The sequence below is a fragment of the Anastrepha obliqua genome, chromosome 1 (genome assembly GCF_027943255.1).
Source record: "Anastrepha obliqua isolate idAnaObli1 chromosome 1, idAnaObli1_1.0, whole genome shotgun sequence".
In the NCBI taxonomy this organism is placed as follows: Eukaryota; Metazoa; Arthropoda; class Insecta; order Diptera; family Tephritidae; genus Anastrepha; species Anastrepha obliqua.
This window is the reverse complement of record NC_072892.1, coordinates 78,200,965-78,220,212: the sequence shown is the minus strand read 5'-3', so window position 1 is coordinate 78,220,212 and position 19,248 is coordinate 78,200,965. Positions and strand designations below refer to the sequence as shown.

General features: G+C 35.4%; 1 protein-coding gene across 9 annotated transcripts in view; it reads right to left on the bottom strand.

Moving 5' to 3' along the window:
* Positions 1 to 18,484, bottom strand: part of LOC129245885 (homeobox protein abdominal-A) — a 74,086-nt gene extending 55,602 nt beyond the window's left edge. Inside the window, exons 1-4 of one of the 9 annotated variants that reach the window (XM_054884322.1) lie at positions 16,741 to 18,484; positions 14,594 to 14,855; positions 11,548 to 12,637; positions 4,203 to 4,438 (exon numbers count right to left, since the gene is read on the bottom strand). In XM_054884322.1, coding sequence (XP_054740297.1) covers positions 4,203 to 4,438; positions 11,548 to 12,455 — 1,144 coding nt within the window. In that variant the 5' untranslated portion in view covers positions 12,456 to 12,637; positions 14,594 to 14,855; positions 16,741 to 18,484. The other 8 variants (XM_054884377.1, XM_054884330.1, XM_054884369.1 and 5 more) reach the window with 8 other exon arrangements.
* Positions 18,485 to 19,248: the final 764 nt, after the last annotated feature.

Sequence of the window (19,248 nt, the reverse complement as noted above, 5' to 3'; positions counted from 1 at the left end):
GTTCAATTAAACGTGACCCCTACACAATCCGCAGACTTAAATCCTATAGAGATTTTGTGGAATATTGTAAAGGGTTGCTTTGAACCAAAAAAGCTCAAAAACGAGGATGAATTTAGGGAAGCAGTAAAGAATGCCTGTTACTCCATTTCCACAGAATAACTGAGCTATAGCACAGAAGTATAAAAGTATGAACACTTAACTGTCATATTGAAATGCAGTAAATGGTTGAACCCAGGAGACAATGTGCTTCGTTTACGCAAAATACTACTACTGTAAGAGAGCGATCGCAGGGGGTGTTAAATTTTAATTTTGCAAATTTCTTCCCACACCTCTAAAAGGAGAGAAAAGAAAGGGCATGCCAATCATTCTTTATCGTAGTCAGCTAAAAGAATAATTTTAAACTAATATTCAGTTGTAAACTTTACTTTTAAAGCAATAAGTGTTACATTGGAATTGCATATTTGATATTATATCGATGCAGTTTGACCCATACACCCTTGAATATTATTTATGTGTCCAATTAAAATAAAATTTAAAAAGCTTTATTAAAGCGGTGCAGTACTGGCTGAAGTACCAAAGTACACTTATTATACACAGGGTGAACGATATGAAGTGTTAACTATTCAAAACACCATAACTTTTTTTTTGTGAAATTAGTTTTTATTGATTTCAAAGACAAAATTGTTCAAAAATGATTACAATTTTAACATGTAAACGGTGGTTAAGTTCCAAGGGCCGGTGCGGATTTTGAACAAGATAAATTTTTTTTAAGAAATTATTGTAATTTCTCTTAATTATGACTATGGCTCAATTACGTATGGAGCAAAATATCGGCCAAATAGCCGCCGTGGCCTCGGCGGCACACCTCCATTCGATGGTACAAATTTTCGATGACGCTGAGGCATAATTGAGGTTCTATGCCGTTAATGTGCCGAATTATCTCATCCTTTAGCTCTTGAATTGTTGCCGGCTTATCGACGTACACATTTTCTTTCAAATAACTCCAAAGAAAGAAGTCCAACGGTGCCAAATCAAATGATCTTGGCGGCCAATTGACATCGCCACGACGTGAGATTATTCGGCCATCAAATTTTTCGCGCAAAAGAGCCATTGTTTCGTTAACTGTGTGGCAAGTGGCACCGTCCTGTTGAAACCACATATCGTCCACATCCATATCTTCCCATTTGCGCCATAAAAAGTTCATTATCATCTCACGATAGCGAACACGATTCACAGTAACTGCCTGACCGGCCTCATTTTGGAAAAAATACGGCCCAATGATGCCGCCGGCCCATAAACCGCACCAAACAGTCACTCTTAGTGGGTGCATTGGTTTTTCGGCAATCACTCTAGAATATGATTTTCACAGAGCAATGGGCGATGTTTTTGCCTCCCCACAAATCGACCCGGCCTAATATATATAATTGGCGCGTACACCCTTTTGGAGTGTTTGACCGAGCTCCTCCTCCTATTTATGGCGGGCGTCTTGATGTGGTTCCACAAATGAAGAGCTTTTTCCTGACAGAAATACACTCGGAGGTTTGCTATTGCCTTCCGGGGGGCGCCCGCTATTAAAAAATGTTGCTGTTTCACCGAGTGAAGTATAAATATTAATTTACCAGGAATTTCCAAATCTGAACCAACATGGTTTTTGAACTATAAATGTTAATAATAGCCATATAATTTGCAATATCTGATATATTGATAGTTCCACACTTGTCATGACTCACTAATATAGTGGAGATTTCTAACTTTCTCTATTTCAGGTGAAACTGAAATAAATGAACCAAAAGCGCACATTGCATGCACCTTATAAAGCGCATCTTACCAATAGCATCCATAGATTCTCTTTAATACAACCTCATAATCGTTGAATCGCACCGCTTATTTTTTCTTTAACCACTCCTGACTTTAGGAGGTATCTGAAATAAATAATTGACTACATGTGAGCTTTTAAGCTATAGAGACCAATCTCTAAATTCTGCCTGGCAAGCAATAACTGTGGTAGCCTGATTGCCTTCCCAATCATAGACTAGTTGTTTCTTGCCCTAGATACCTGCCCGTGCTATCAAACTCAGATACCTTCTTTTTAATAAAAACTTTGTATAACAAAGCAAATACATAAGATATTAACTTCTAATTTCTACCCCCACAATTGGCACCAACTCTCCCTCAAACACCAAATTCCAAATTGGTACATTTTTGTTGCATGAGAGTTTATTTAAAAAACATGTTTATGCGTATGTATATATGTATACGGGTAATCCTTCTTTTAGAAAAATTTTAACATATTATATTTGCCACAAATTCTTCAAATTTTCATAATATTAAACTCATTTATTAAGAAAAAGTCAAATGATTGTATAAGTAATCATAACTTCCTTTTATGTAAAGTAGTAAGTTATTGTGAATTCATCTAAAACTTGATATTCAAAAAAATGTTTTATTTTTAGTCCCCACTACATAGTTCATTTTATATTAATACATTGACTGCAATACTAGTCTCTAAATTACATTTAGGCCAATACTACAATTCTATGAAAATATTGGAAAAATACACGTTTGGTTTATTCAGCAGTAAATTGGTTATCTACCCAATTAAGAAAGAAATCTCACGCATTTGCTGGCAACAAAATACAAAATGAAATAAATTAGCAGGCGGGCATATATTGTGTTCACTCACACGCTTCATATTCAAAATTCCAAGCGTCTATGAAACAATCAAAAGACCTCTTAATTAACACACATCATTCACAAAACGTTGTCGTAGTCATTTAGCTCTTAAGGTAGCTGAAGAGCGAGACATTTCCCATTTGTTAGCTCGCCCAAACGACGAGCGCAAAGAGTTAACCTTGACGCTATTTAAATAATAAATCACCAGGGCAGATGCTGATACACGAAGCAGAGGCAATACGAGTAGTGTTCCAATAACAATACGAGTACTAAAATACAACATAGCCGCAATAGCATGAAATTTCTACAGCCACTAGGCAGCAATACAATTTCTGAATAAACTATTAGAAGAATTGGTTTTTTTATGATTATCTACCATTTAACAATACTCGCCCAGTTGGGTAAACAACAACAGCCGTAGTGGGAGAGTATGGTTGAGCACCGATAGGGGTGAGTGCGGGGAAATATTAAGCAGAAGCAGAGAAATGCTCAGAAGAGGCCACTATGATTTGTACGCAAATTGGCAATAACGATGCCATTCATCTATTGTTTATATACTACACGGCCATAAAGGTGTAATTTAAATTGAGGCAATTGCTGCTGAAATGAGCCTGGATGGGCAGTTGAGCAGTGCGAAGAATGAACACGCGTAGGGAGAGCCGAATGAAGAATATACTCGTCAACAAATAACGAATTGGATTTGACAAGCCGGGGCAAAAAAAAAATGCGAACAAGCGATCTACTGAGCGCTAATTGCTACAAACTCAAGTCCAAATAAAGTCGAATTTGATGAAGAGTGGACCTGTTTGGAGAGGCATTGCGATAGCTGCTTAACTGGTATCGGCATAGCAGTAAGAGCAATCAGTTTTCTGACCAACGATTTGTTGTAAATAAAAACACGAGCGATTAAGATACGATTGCTCTCTGGCAGTTTTTTATACATTCGTATATGTTTTATACATTTTGATAAAAAGTAAAATACAAATATTTTGGAACTGGAAACTGTGTTGAATCTAATTTTTTATTTAACTTCGCTTAGCGATAGTGCATCTATGATCCAATTGGCTTAGATTTATTAAATATACCTCGTAGGCGGAATGGAGCAGTAGTTCATTGTCATTTTGTTTATTTCGTTGTTTAGAGAAATAAACTTCCATGCATAAAATATTCATGTACCTATACGTACTCACATACATACCTACTTTCTTAGATACTTAATTGTGTTTATATATGAAAGTTTTGTCTATTATTTATTATTTCAATATTTTAATTCAAATTCCCATTTATCTTAATATTTTCCATGGAAATTGTTTATCCAAATGCCATGCAAATATTTTGAAAATTTTAATTTTTTAATAAGGTTCAAACTACTTTAGAGTTTTTTCTTCAACCCGTGAACCGTCGAGAATCTTCGTAATTTGCTTTATATTAGTAACCTAACATGCTTTCAATATTGTTTATAGTTACCAGTATCTTTTAAAAATGTTATTTAATTATGTAGAATACGTATTTGAAACCACAAAACTCACCCGTTAATGTCATCCAAGGGTATCTTGGCAAATCGGCAATACTTTGACCGGCTCCTCCAGTGGACAAAACGCCCGATGATGGCTGCGTACATGCATTGCCGAGCGAGTCAACGCCAACGGCACCTGCAGAGGCGGCCGTTGCAGCAGCGGCATGTTGATAGAATTGCGCAAAACTGGACGCCGAGGCCGGCGCACTCATTGACTGATAACTATTCATGATGCTGTCTGTGTACCTGCTGAGAAGAAAAAGTTCGAAAATTTGCAAAACTGAACAATATTTTAATGGATTTACCTCCAGGCAATTCACAAAAATGCAAAAACTCGGCACTGTGATTTTAAGTGCTGCTAATGACTTTCTACCTATAGTCTTGCGACATTTTCGGAAGTCATTTCAGTCAAACTAAACGTTTGTAAGCCAATTACACACCAATTTGAGGAATATTTCTCTTTATTAGGGCACAGTTGGTCGAAGGGTCTTAAGTCGAGAGTTTTATGTTATTGAATGTTTGGACGTATGCGTATGCAAATGTGCGAAGGTCAATGTACGAAATTTTCTTTTCAGCCTCATTTATTCTTTAAAAAGGTAGCAGTGGTTGAGCATTTGGTTATGGTCAACTAAGTGTTACCCGCCGTGGCTATTGGCAACTGACCACCGCATTGTACCCACACTTTCGAGGTGAGGCAGTGGTGTGCCTGCAAATTAGCTTCAATTGCTAATCATACCATTGCACATTGTTATGATTCTTATGGGCTACTCACTGTTGACTGAAATGGTGGTGATATGCAAGAATGTGAGATTGGTAGTGGGCAAGCAACTAAGTGTTCAGCATGTGTGCTCTAATTTGTTGTTAGTTTCTGGTGTTGTTGGATGTAAGTCTAGCGTGTGGATGAAACGTGACCATTTTGCTTTGTATTGTGCGTGAAATCGCATAATTTAGGTGGTCGTTACAGTGATTGCAACTGTTTTAATTGGAAATTATGTAACTTAATATCAGTCTTTGTGTCTTGCATATACATTTATAAGTCCATAGATGAGGTCTCCAACGATCTTGTGAATAGTGTTAAAACGCACAAAATCTATGTGACTTGGAGGTTATGCTGAAACTATGGGAAAACTTTTCTACTGATATGGTCGGAATCTATTAACATGAGGAGTTGCTAGTGCAGCGTAAAGGAGGCTTTACTTTGTTAGCTGTTATCTTATGAAGCATTCACGATTTGTATTAAATGCGCACATAGTATACACCGAAAAAATTATATAACCAAGTTGATTATGATAAATACATTAGGGTGGTCGTTAAAAATTAAAATATTTGCGGCGCCTGAAAAAATCCTTTCTTTTGATGAGAAACTAAGGGGAAAATTTAGCTTTTCGGATTTAAACAAAAAGAACACGTGCCGACGGCCAATTTAAGTTACACTGCAGCAATCACACTTTACACTGTATTCATTATGATAAAGGGTGGCACAAAATTAATCTTTCCATAATTGATTAATTTTGCGCCACCTGTTAGATATTACCGTCGAGATGTTCAGGGCATCAAACGTTTAGCTATAAATAAATCAAATAGCCCTACGGAAATTAAACACATCCTTAATTTGGAAGTTACTACCGCGTGTGCAACAAATTTTGCAAGCGGATTCTAATCTATAATATGTAAAACAAATATTCAAACTTCAGTTAACCACACGACACAAACTGCCTTTAACACAAATTGATATTGGCAGAAAAGTACCTATTTTGAGAAGATTTGTGGAAAAAGTAATTTGATCTGATGAAATTTTTAATCTATGTTAGATGGATGAGATGGTTGTCAAATGTATTGGGATGATTAACGGAAGAAAACGGAGGAGAGAATGTCACTTAAATTCGGAGAGGTTCTGTGATGGTTAGGACAGCCATTAGTGACAAAAGCAAAAGGTCTATATATTATATTTCATACCCACCAAAATTAATGGTGGCACGAATATAAACTAGACGAAGTACTTATTAAATATTTTGATAATAATTTCGATGAGCAGGCAAACTTGGGGGCAACGCAGCTGTTCATGCTTTCGAAACAAAGAAAAGAGTTTTTGGAAGCGAAAAAATTATCAATTTTAGAATGGCCTGACTGCAGACTTGACCTTAACCCAATCGAAAATGTATTGGCAACACTTTTCCAATCGGTTGCCAAAAACGCAAGACAGTTTGATAGCGCTAAACCTCTTAGAAGTGCGATTATTGTAGGATGGTCAAAAATGTATCAGAATATTATAAAAAACTTAATCAAAATCGATGCCTCGACGACTTCCACAAGAAGGATCGACACAAATTACTTAGCTTCAAATTACAAACTAACCACAGGAAATTTATTTGTTTATTTTCAGTATATAATTGCATTGGTCTTATACTTTTTTCGTTCCGTAGATTTTACATTTTTCAAAAATAAATTTAAGTTTCATAAAATGTGTGCTTATTTCTAGATATTTTTAAGGATATTATCAGTAAATTTTTAAATATTAAAAATATAAATTGTCAGGTCTAAAGTGATTATAAAAATAAAGAAATTTAGTTGGTCTTCAGGGTCGCTTGTTTGAAGTCGCTTGAGTGTTTGAAAAACACACGCTTAGTGCTTTAGCATAAGTTTGCATTTCACGCCTATGTTTTCGTTTTTCTCAACAAAATTTGCGACGGTATTCCATATTTCTTTGCCAATCATCATTTCCTCGATTATTTCTTCAGGTGCACATAAACCAATAGTTCGTTGTCGTGCTATTCTCTCCGTGTTCTAGTACTTCTGAATATCGAATTTGACTCATTTGAAGTAAAAGAAAGATAAAAACAGACTATATTTTTCGTTTCCTTCTTGACTTTAAAAATATGCTTGGAAAATAAAAATATTATTTAGTCAAAAAACAGCTAAAAAAACGGTCGGTTTGAAGATAATTAGCAGTGAAGGTTTTTGGGGATTGCATCACCACATTTAGGCCTTAATTTGCAGTAACCAACGATTAATTCAATGGATTTCGAAGAAAAAACAAACAAGTTTCTTTATTTCTTTTACTTAAAAATGTTGAGCAGCAAAACACAGAATTACCACTCTACATAGCACAATCATGTGTGTTCTAAGCTCTTTACGAAGGAGGAAGTGTTCCGAATCGCCGTGCTCCAACGATGTCGACCGACAAAAAATGAAATCCAAAGAACAATCTTTAAATAAGGTTGGATTGAACTTAAAATATTTTTGCTGGGACGGCTATTAGAAACAACTTTTTATAACATTTGGGGTTTCGTACCCGTGGTTTCGGACTTGCTCTCTTCCGAATAGTATTCAAGCACCAACGCATTTGGCTGCGGCGGCCACCATACTCAAATGGTTCGACTATGCCCCAAATGAGAAGACTAAAAACGTTCTTTCTCAGCTCGGTAGAGATAGAGAAATTATCAAAATAATTTTATTTAATATTTTTATATTTCTAAGATTTTACTATGTTTATTCAGGCTTAGCAACACAAGTTGAGCATTAGTTGGTATACAAATGTGTTTTTTTTTTTTTTGTCACCTCTTACAGACAAAGCGATTGCTGTTTTAATTTATGAGACTATGGAAACGTTTTATATGACCCTTGGCGGAATGCTATGGACGAACTTACTTATCGAGCTTGACTTGTTTACAGTAGCACAGAAAACAAACTATGTGACATATCACGCTGAAATTTGCCATGTAAGCTTATAACAGTCCTACCAAAAAACAAAAAATTTATTTTTGCCGTATGTTATCCGCGGATCGTTTTATTGATAACGTCTCGTTCATATTTGAGTAGAAGGTACGAGTGAGGAGTACGAGGATAAGAAGGGATGAAGTCTACGATAAGTTTTATATGAGATTTTCGGGCTATCTGAATAACCACACTTAACTTAGTTGGAATTTGTTGAGTGCTATCGTATAACGTTAACTTTTCGGACTAATTTAAAAATTATGCGAAAAAATTCAACAGAAATATGTTGTTTTGTGTAATTTTAAAGACTAATGTACTAATTTGTTTTATAGATTATCAGTTTGAACATACTTTAGCAGGATCATTTTTAACAAACCTTGTGCCAGAAGTCTATCAAAATTAATAATGTCATCGAAGAAGTTAAAAATCTAAACGCTATTTATGAAAATCGGCGATATGTTATCATTTCTTCTTACAACAATTGTTTTCGTAAGTTTTGGTTTGAAAAATAACAAATACCAGAACGGATATTGAAGCCAATAATCTTGAAGTATTTTAGCTCATCTACGGCTTGGACGTAACCAGTGATGTGATATTTAAAAATAATTTATATTAGTTGCAGAAGGTCTGATGGATACCTGGTCAGTATTACCAGTCAGTCACGAGAAGCAACGAGATCAAGTTTTTGAACTCTAAAGGAGGAAGCTTAATTTTTGAAATCGATAATCTGAGAGTTAGAAACAAGTTTGCTGAAGTCAAAGAATTTAACCATGTCATAAACTTTTTGTGGCTGTTTTTAAAAATGTATATGTTTTTAAATGTGTATACGAGTATGTGTTGTCTTTTGATCTATTCAAGGCCGTCACTACAAAATATGTATTTAGATACACTGTTACCAAATACCTGCGTTACTTTGCTAATTTCATACAAGCACATTCATTTATAAACAGCGAACTTTAATTTAGTGTTTTAGTGGCAAGAGCGATAACTTCAGATTTGCATTTGCCTCAGGTAAAGCAAAATAGGTGCACTTTCTAGACTCAATATGGGAGAACGACCTTACTTCGCCTACGGTTTCGGCCACGGAAACTCAGTTCTGTTCGGCTTCGAAAAAAAACCGAGCTTTGGCCAAATATTTCATAAATTTTGTTTGTTCAAACATTGTAGAAACTTTTAGTTTTTGTAATATGTTTTTAATGCAGGTACCAAAACCCATATATTCTGTTGAAGAAATTGCTTTCAAATATCTATCTGCCCTTCCATGAGGTGTAAGCGAGCAATTGCTCAGTGGTGTTGGTCGGCTTTAAACGGATACGGAACGGTGCCACTATGAAAGGTGAAAATGCCAATTAGCTATTGTTTTTACATTACAATATAAAATTATTCAAATATGAGTATTAACTAATTAAATTACTACACCCACACATGCTTATTGAGCCGGTAAAATTTGAATTCAAATGATTGATTGGCATTTGTAATAAGTATATTTATATTTTCTTTTTCAGTTCAGATTAAGAGAAATCAGCAAGCATTTCTTAATCAAAAATAATCTATTTACAGATGAGCATTACAAACTTAAAATCACCATCCCCTTTTATCTAGTCATAGACTATCTTCTAGAAAAGAAAGTCGCTTATGGTGAAAATAAAAAAAAAACAGTAAAAATTGGTTTTGCAATAACTAACAAGAAATATGAATTAAGAAAAGTAGCAGTTAGCATATTATTCAAAAAAATCAAGGACAAAAATGTTGTAGACAAAACTTTTCGATGCAATATAAGAATTCTACATTTTTTTTTAACTTTTTTCAAAACGTCCAATATAAACTGTTAAAGGTAGACTTTTATTTTTTGAGGCACAAAATCACGGTCAAAATGAAACTATAATTTTTAAAAATAAAAGTAGTCAATCTAACAAATCCTTCAGAATAATTTGGCAATCTTGACTTTTCGATTTAAAAAATATGTAATTTGTTGGCAATGCGTCTACCCGACTAAACAAGCGAGACAAAAACTAGCTACAGTGTGATTCTCTTTCACGTACTTTTGGTAAAAAAATCAATGTAGTTAAAATTATCTGAGAATTTAGTAGAAAACGTTGTGGCAGTGTTGGCATTAATTCTCTCGTTGACTTTAAAATTACAAGGGGGTCAATTGCTTTTGGGTGACTTTGATAAAAATTGGCTGGAGATTACACTTAAGCTCACAAACCCGGAAAGCGTGATTAATTAAAAGTTTTAGCCCGCTGCTTAAGAATGAAATTATGAATACGACGTTGTTTTTGTATCTAAGATTAAAACGAGTTATTCAGAAGGAGAAGACGGAAACCGCCAAAAATCATTTCAAAGGACAAGTTCGTAGCATGCAGTACTTAAAAAAGAAAGTTTCAAATGATTTTCAAACCATCTATTGATATTTAAATATTCTTAGCAATTCTTTTTCCACTACATTTAATCAGGATTCCGATTTACTCGAATTTAATTTGGCGAATTCATAATCCAATGAGGACTCTGTCTTATGAATTCCAAAACGTCTTTTACGGGATTATTCTCCTTCAAGAAAGCAAATCGATATTGGTGCGAATTTAATTGAGTATTGGTACACCAAAAAATACTAGTTCATATAGTTCCGAAAACTTGCTTTTGCTGTCCATTCAGTACCTGGACGGAGGTAAAATTTGAACGAGCTTTCTCAGCATTGGATCTTTTTTAACGGGCTTTCGCTGTAATCTGCCCGATTACAACGGAAAAAAATGTGCGCTTTTAAGGCTCAGTAATATATTTTCTCATCAAAATGGACTGTTTAATAGGACGTTTTTGGGTAAAAAAGTTTTTATTTTGCTCCGATTGAGTTGCGTATTGCACATATCAATACGTTGGGTTAAACGAGTTTTCAATAAATAAAATAATTCAATAATTTTCAATAATCAAATTATTAAATCTGTATCGCATTAGCCTATTTATTTAACAGCAGTCTTGCTGTAATGAACACTTCTGTTCTCGTGATAATTTTGAAAGAAATTTCACAAGAACTAAGTTGCTCTGTAAGACGCAAAATTTTAAAGCCAGCAACAGTCAAAATCAAGTTACTGTATATATTGGCAGAAGAGTTACTATCATTCCAACTCCTTTCATGACTCGCTGTTTGAATACCAATAAATTATATATTATTTAAATTTAGAAGCCAAGTTGAGTTGATTGTTGCCTTTTCGTTACCATATTTATTATATTTTTTCGGAAAAATTAAGTAATTTTCCAACAGCTATTATTTGACTGAAGAAATAAACGATATTATTTGAAAAAATAAAAAAATCCACTTTTAGCAGTAACTTTTTTCAATAAAATAAAATATATGTATAAGAGATTCAATAGTTTTAAGAAGAAACCGTTTCCGTATACATCGCTTAGTTCCACATCAGCAATAAAATATTCCACTCCACTCGTGAAATAGTCTCAAATTTAAAGCGAAAGCTACTCTTTGTACTTTTTTTGAATCCATCCAGTCTCAGTCTGGATTAATGTCTGAAGACGAAACTCTTCTCTTAATTGGAGCCTAATTATTTTTACAGAATTTTCCCAGTGCTAATGTTAATTTTTTGCATTTTTGCTTGCCGGAGACCTGATTGTTATCTGCTATGAAGACTCACCTGCATGATTTGTCCTCTAGTCCAGAAAAGCCCGGCATGCCGGAAATGCCGTGTGATGTGGGATGGTTTGACACGTAGGGATACATTTTGCTGGTTGGTATGGCAAACGAGGAAGCAGCAGCGGCGGCGGCTGCTGCGGCAGCTACTGTGCTGGCGGCTGCTGCGGACGCGGCAGCGGCGGCGGCGGATGCAGAGGTGGGTGAGTGGTCGTTGACGCTGCGATGCAGCGAGGACGATGCGGCCGACGGTGTGGGCGAGCAACTGCTGTCGCCGGTCTGCGAATTAGTAGCTGAAGGTGGTGTGAGCAAGAGTTGTTGTTGTGTCAATTGTTGTTGCTGTTGAATACTATGGCTATGTCCCAGACCGTTTCCGCTTTGAGAGCTGACCGCTGCAGCAGCGGCGGCTAATTTATTAATATGCAACTGTTGCTGTTGTTGCTGCAATTGTAATGCGGCCGACAGTGAGTATTGACTATGATGCTGTTGTTGCTGCTGTTGCTGGTGGTGGTGATGGTGTTGTTGCAATTGATGTTGTTGTTGTTGTGGTGTAAGCGCTCCAAAAGTGGTGGACGATGGGGAGGACGAGGACACCGGCGAATTGGACGACTGATTTAAATGGCTGCTGTTGATATTCACGCTGGACGATGAAGGCGACAGCGACGATGAATGGACGGCTACAGAAGAGATGTGATTGCCGTTGATGTGATTGCTAGTACTAATACCGTTATTGTGGCTGAGGCCGCTGCTGAGGCTATTGACGGACGATGATGAGGAGGCTGCGGCGGCGGCTAAAGCGGCGGCAACAGCTGCTGATGACGAATTTTGTGATGTTGAAGTTAAATGTGAACTGATAAATGGCTGAAACTGTGGGTACTTCGGTAGCATACTATCGAAAACAAATTTTGACATTGCACATTCTTTTGGAGCCTCGAGCCTCTCTTCTCAAAATTTGTATATTTTTACAGATCGTTTAAGGCAAACGCTTTCGTCTGCTATCGAATGTCGTTACTCGTTTTGAGCTCTTTTAAAAATTATGGAAAGTTTGTTGATTTGCGAATTTGTTGCGATTTACACGAACTTGCTACTTCTGACTTGAAATTGAGTTTACCGAATTTGAAATTCCCATAAATTAAAATATAAGTAATCGAAATAACAAAAAATAAAATTGGTGTGTGTGGAATTACAAATTTTGTTGACGTGAGTGCATTCAACTGCGGCTACGAACTGTGAGCAACAGATTTTTGACAATATCGCAAAAATAGGAAAGATAAAACTTTCGAAAAATTCAGATTTCAGGAGATGCGAATCGGTCAAAGTAAAGTTCAAGGTTGTATTTGGGATTTTTAGCTAAAATATGATCAATATTGTGCCTAAACCTTTTTTTTTTTTGCTATTTGCCTAAACCAGCCAATATTACATACCAGCTAATATTTATATACAAATAAGTAAAAGTGTATAACAAACTCTTGCTATACGTACTGCGAAATAAATACGAATACTTATGTACCTACCAGAGTAAAAGAAATTGATTATGAAGACCTTTTAGAAAACATCTTTCTATGGCTAATTAATAAAAATTGATTTACCTCTATCAGCTGGGGTTTAAATTAATATTACTATGATTATTGCCTTGGAAAAAATAACTGATAAAGGAAACTAAATTATGAGTTGTTGATGCTCTACAAAGTCAAATGACTAAATTCAAATGACTAAAGGTATGAGGCTTTTATATTCTTAGAGTTCAATGCTCCAGCGTAAATAATAATTGGCGTTGAAGTACAGAGTGCCCTTGTTAGTACAACACTTTTTCTATGATTTTCTTTACTTTATCAATGCAGATCTGCTCAAAAGGTTAAAACTACAAGAAAACTACCAAAACTCTAAATATTTTTCTCGTTTAAAACTACATTATATTCAAATTGGAAATAAAAAATGTAGGAAAGAGATATATTTGTATATCTATGCTGATTAATATAGGTATTGAAGTGAAAAAAAGAACTTTTATACTTTCAATTACATCTACTTTAAGTAAAATATTTTTTTCAATGCAAAATGTAACTTAATTAGAGGTTTGAAGGGGAATTCTTTTAGCCTAAATGCCTAATATGGCAAAGATATATTTTTAAGCCGATATATTTCACGCAAATATGAGGAAATTCAAATACAAGGTATTTAAATTGTTTTTCATAGATGCCGTGCGATAAATGTAATTTTGTTTAGTTGAGATTATATTTTTCTCCTAACTGTTGTAGTTTTTGTAATACACATACGTTCTTCAAAAACAAAAAAAGGGATGATTTTAAAGATCTATTCTTATTCAGTATTCACTCGATAGTTTCCATTGAATTTACGTTAATAATAAGTTAATTTGCAGTCAATATATAAATATATAGGTATGCTGATCCAAAACGTAAATAATTTATGTTCAATTTATTTCCAAACAAAAAATTCTGGTCAGCAGCCAATGCATTTCTAATTTCAAAGCCGTCGGAAATTTCATCTGTCTTTACTTTTTCCGATTGCTGCATTCAAAAAGCACTCTCATGTGACACAGACAGCTAAACAAACAGATTTTACTTTCTTAGTTCCTTAGTTCGTTTTAGTATTTTATCTAAAAGATTTAATAAATTATATGCTATTTTGAATTTCAATATCTCTCAGGCAATATGCAGTCGACGGACAAATTTGTATAGATAGTAAACCACATTCGCACGGATGGGAATCCAAAAAAGAACATGGAAAAGAGATATGGCCACCGGTTAGTGTCAGCCGCTTGAAAGTAAATGTGTTAGTGGAAAATAAATATGGATGCTTCATGTCGAAGCAGTGCGCACAGGTACTGGCACCGATTCGAGAATAGTTGTTAGTGTAAAATGACATCCAGGGCTACAGGCATTATTTAGGGATGGGATTGAAAGCAACCAATACAACTACATTCAATTGGAAGAAGAGAGACAAAAAAGGAACAGAAAAGAAGTGATATTTCTCTGATCGGGATTCAACTACAAGAATGTGGATAACTGAGCATAATCTTAAAATGTGTTTACCTTTTTAATTGAGATTATATGTATGCCTTTCGACCACGCATATAATTATTTTATAACATTTTTTTATCTTCAAAGTTGGTGAAATTATAAATTTTTGTATCCTTTTGATTTGGAATAAAACTGGTTAATTTTTTCGTGCGGTTATTTTTGTTTTTGTTTCTGTTTTTGTTTTTTTTTTTTGTTTTTTTTTTTATGCACAATTATTAGTGTTTGCGTATTTAATGGAATGACAGTGTTGCCTATTGGCCGTGTCGTGGAAACACTGGGTATAAAAAATCAAAAAATTAATTGAAAATTGAATACATAATTTTTTCATTCTCAAACAAAATAAAGTAAAACACAAAACACTATCGCACCATCACAGCTCAAGTGCCGTCGGCACATTTGCCACCTTTAAATAAATGCGGCGGAATCAACACTTTTTCACTTTTTGTTTACCATACATTGGTTATTACTATTATTATTATTATTATTTGTTACTAACGGTATTTTCAATAATCTGGTTTTGGCTTTGAAACTGCATTATTGTAGATGCTGCTGCTGCTGTTGTGTGTTTTTAGTGTTCGTAAATAACAACCAACCAACTTACGACACCGTGAAACTTTTACAAAGTTCGCATTCACCAATAACAAATGCGTACACTTGGGCACGAACGAAGTCCATGTTTCCGTCTGCATCTTCTATTTGCATTACATACTTACATGTTTGTCGTTTTTATTAACTATCTATGCTGGCATTTAAGTACGGTGTTTAAAAAACTATTACATTTAAATCAGCCAAAATGCTTTTGCGACAACTGGCCACATTTATATATGTGTATGTACGTGTGTATACTTAATATATACTTGCATGCATTCATATATGTATGTACATATCTAAAGGTGGCTACGTACTTGACGGGCACATACAGAAGGTGTTTTTGCTATGTTTTTTTTTTATTTTTAATTGTTCCTGTTCTCTTTTAAGTTTTCTTTGGAGTCTACGCAGCGTATATTTTATTAAATTAATTAAATTGCCAGGCATGTACTTTGGTTCAACCCATATACACATGCACGTGTGCATGTAGTCAGATTGTCAGACATATTTCTTTGATTATTTGTAGGAAAAGAAATTGCTTTCTGAATTTGCCAGAAATTTGTCAGCAAACCATATTTTGACAAATATTTTGTGTAGCGCAAGTGTCTTCTTAACTGATGGACTTACTGAGTAAATATCCAGCTGCCTTCTTGGACTTCCATTCGCAGGTATCTGCAGCTTCTTCCGTTCTTGTTGCATTTGCAAACGCTGTACCATTGTTAGTGTTGTTGTGTTTCTTGTGTGGTTTTTGTTTTTATGGCATGTAATTACAAGTGCGTTACTTTTATGACTATTTAATTTTTATGTTTTTCCAAGTGCTCGATCGGCGGTTTGATTTTTGGTTTCCCGCTTGTTGTTGTTTCTGTTTGATGGTACGTCGCTTGCGTGTTTTTATTTTGCTTTACATTTGTATGTTTACTTTTACTTAAAACTGTCGTTTATGTTTTATGGCATTGCAAACAGTTAATTTACGAGTCGTTCCATATTGGGAAGGCAAAGCCTGAGTTTCTTTTCTAGTGAGGGCATTCAGTTTGACTCTCGCAATGCTGTTGCCTACTGCATAATTTTTTGTCGTATACTCCCACACATATGCATACATACGTATGTGTTCATCAGCGTCGTTGTATTCTTCTGTTTTTATTAAGACTTATCACAATTTTTTTTAATTTGCATTTTCAATCCGCCTTTTTGCTCGGGCTTGGCTTTACTTCACTTTCAAATATATTTTTATTTCCTATTTTACTATCTATTATGTTGCCATTGCCACTTTGGAGAGCGGTTTTTACGATTTTTAAACTATTTGGCGCGCGTATCATCCGCGATTCGGCTGACAGGAAGGCTTGCAGTGTCGAGTTGGTCGGTTGTAGGTTTGCTAGCTTGTAGCTGCTCCAAGCGAAAATTGTCAACTTCTCCGTTAACACAATCAGCAGAAAAACCAAAACGTACAATACACGGCTCTAAGGCACATAGCCCATATAACAATGAAAATAACGTAAAAAATAACAATAATAATAATAGTAATAATATTGCAAAAAAGAACTAGTATGCACGACGTAGCGCGTTCAACGTACGATATATTATGGTGTATGGCGATGGCGTATGGCGTTTGACGATTGTCGCTCGTATTGTAGTAATAATCACAAACAGTTAAAAGACAATAAGACGCGAAAATTTGCTTTCACGGCACTCGCTCGTACACTTTGAAATCGACTTGGAGTCGTTGGTTCGCTGGTATTTTTGTATACGCTTGGCTACGCTTCTGTTGTTCGTCGGGTACACACAGTCAGCGCAAACACAAAACACTAAACGCTCCGCAGACACTACTGCGCTCTACGATAATAAATATTATAATAAAACGAAATTTTTAAAAGAGTATAAAAATTCGTGTAATTGGTAATATCTGCGCCTTTGTACGCGCTATGACTATGCACACGTATGCGGCAGCAGCGGCGCTCCAACACAGCGACAGAATCAGCAGCTATACAGGGCAGAAGTGCGGTGACGCTACTGCGACACTAAATCGCTCAAGTGCAGCGACTCTACTACGCTTGTGCTTCGCCTGACCGGGCGCATACTCACGCCACAAATCAGCGGTGCCGTGGTGGGCCCAGACGTAGAAGGCGGCCCATTGATACGAAGCAAAACGATGCGTAAATGAGTCGAGTGATTATTCGTCGAGTTGCTCAGTAACTGATTGGAACTGTGCTTACGTTACAATTGTTAGGGACGTAAACGATAAGAGGGTTTGCGCTGCAAGTCTAATTGGAAATATTTGCAGTTTTCTGGTTTTGTTTTCTTTGTTTTTCTAAGTGGGAAGAGAACCGAGTTGGTGAGGGTAAAACTGTCAGGTTAAAAGGTGTGAGAGCGGAATGTTTTGAGTGGATTGGATTCCAGAGCTCAATGTACGAGCCACTTAAAATGCGCTTTTATAGTCATAATAAGATTTAGTACTAGTATTGATGTTTACTGGTTATTAAGCAACGAGACATGCATGTATTTTTTCTTGGATATGTAGATTTGGGGTATAATTTTTAAATATGCGCATTATAATTTTTTATATCTGATGTGTTTTGCAGTTGCTTTTAGTCTTTATTCATCCACTTAATTGCTCACATTATTCCAATAACTCTTCAGCCTTGCTCACTCTCTTCTGGGCAGCAGCACCCAATCGACCAGATGCCTTATTGACAATAAGAAAACCAAAACAAACAAACCGCAATTTCACACTCAGCAGCCACAGCGACGGTTCGGTAGCAGGCATTGTACGCGACGCATTGTTTTGCTGCGCTGCTCGTCTCTGCTTTAAGCTTTGCTAGCTCGTATGACACTCGCCGACACATTCACTCTTCCATATTTCTTACGTATGTCAGTTGCGCTACCCATGCAGTGCTATTTCGCTTTCACCACCGCGCCGCACCTTTCAATGGCTGCTGCTTCCCGGCTTGTGTGCAAGTATAAATACTCTCGCAGTGAATGATTGTGTATGTGACTGCCTCTTCAGTTTCCTGTTTTTGAGTAGAATCGCAGGCATGCTTTGCTTTTTGATGCTTTTTCCGAATCTTTGAGTAGTTGTTTTGGTGTATTGAAAAGTGTGCTCTCTGAGATTGGATTCAGATGAGCTCGCGCGATTTGTAAATTTCTCTCAGTGAGGTAGACATTTTAGTAGCTTTGTAGCAGTTTCTTTATTTGTTTACTAAGTGTTCTATGGATACTTTATTTCTGGTTAATAGCGTGAAAATATCTACTAAAAGCAGAAAGCACTCTCCAAATATGAGTTGGGCTGAGTTTTATTTGCTGATGCAGATAAAAGAGACGAGTGAGAATTAGTTGAGGCAACACGTTTGTATTTGAGTGCTTCCAATTGGCATGGATTTCAGTAAGTAGAGACCAACATCTTTGAAATTCTACTCTATTATAAATGAAAATCTTGTTAAAGTCATATGAAATCGTTTTGTAAAAAGGTGTAAATTTAAAGCCACTGGATGTAATAAGGTATCTATTCATATTGATGATTGCTGATATGAAACAGAAGCCACGTGAATGTATGCCTACGTATGCATGTGGGATGAATGTTTGTGTCAAACGCAAAGAGAAAATTTACTGTAATTCAATAAAAAATAAACCAGATAAAATATTGTATAAAATTTACTAAGTCTATCGAAAGCTTTTAGTTCAGTCCATTTAAGAGTTGTTTTCGAATTCAATTAATAAATTTTTCAAAAACCCAGATTTATTAACATGCACGTATATTTTGTTACTTTTTAAATTATTTAATATTTGTCTGTGTATTTAAAGACAGTGCTAATTTTACTTTTCGGTTTTCATAAATTACCAATTTATTTTAAATCAATTGTTCGGAATATTCGAATTGGTATCAAGTAGTTAACTTATCTTATTTGTCTGCTTGTTAAGGCAAACCTCAACTATTATTATTATTCATCCTACCTAAATACTTATGCATGCACATATATATTTATCTCTTAAACCCTCAATTTCTTGCTCTATACTGATTTGAGTTTGTTGCCCTTTTCATGCTTTTTTTTTAATAGAGTCACTCAAAAAATCTCCAATTTTTTTCA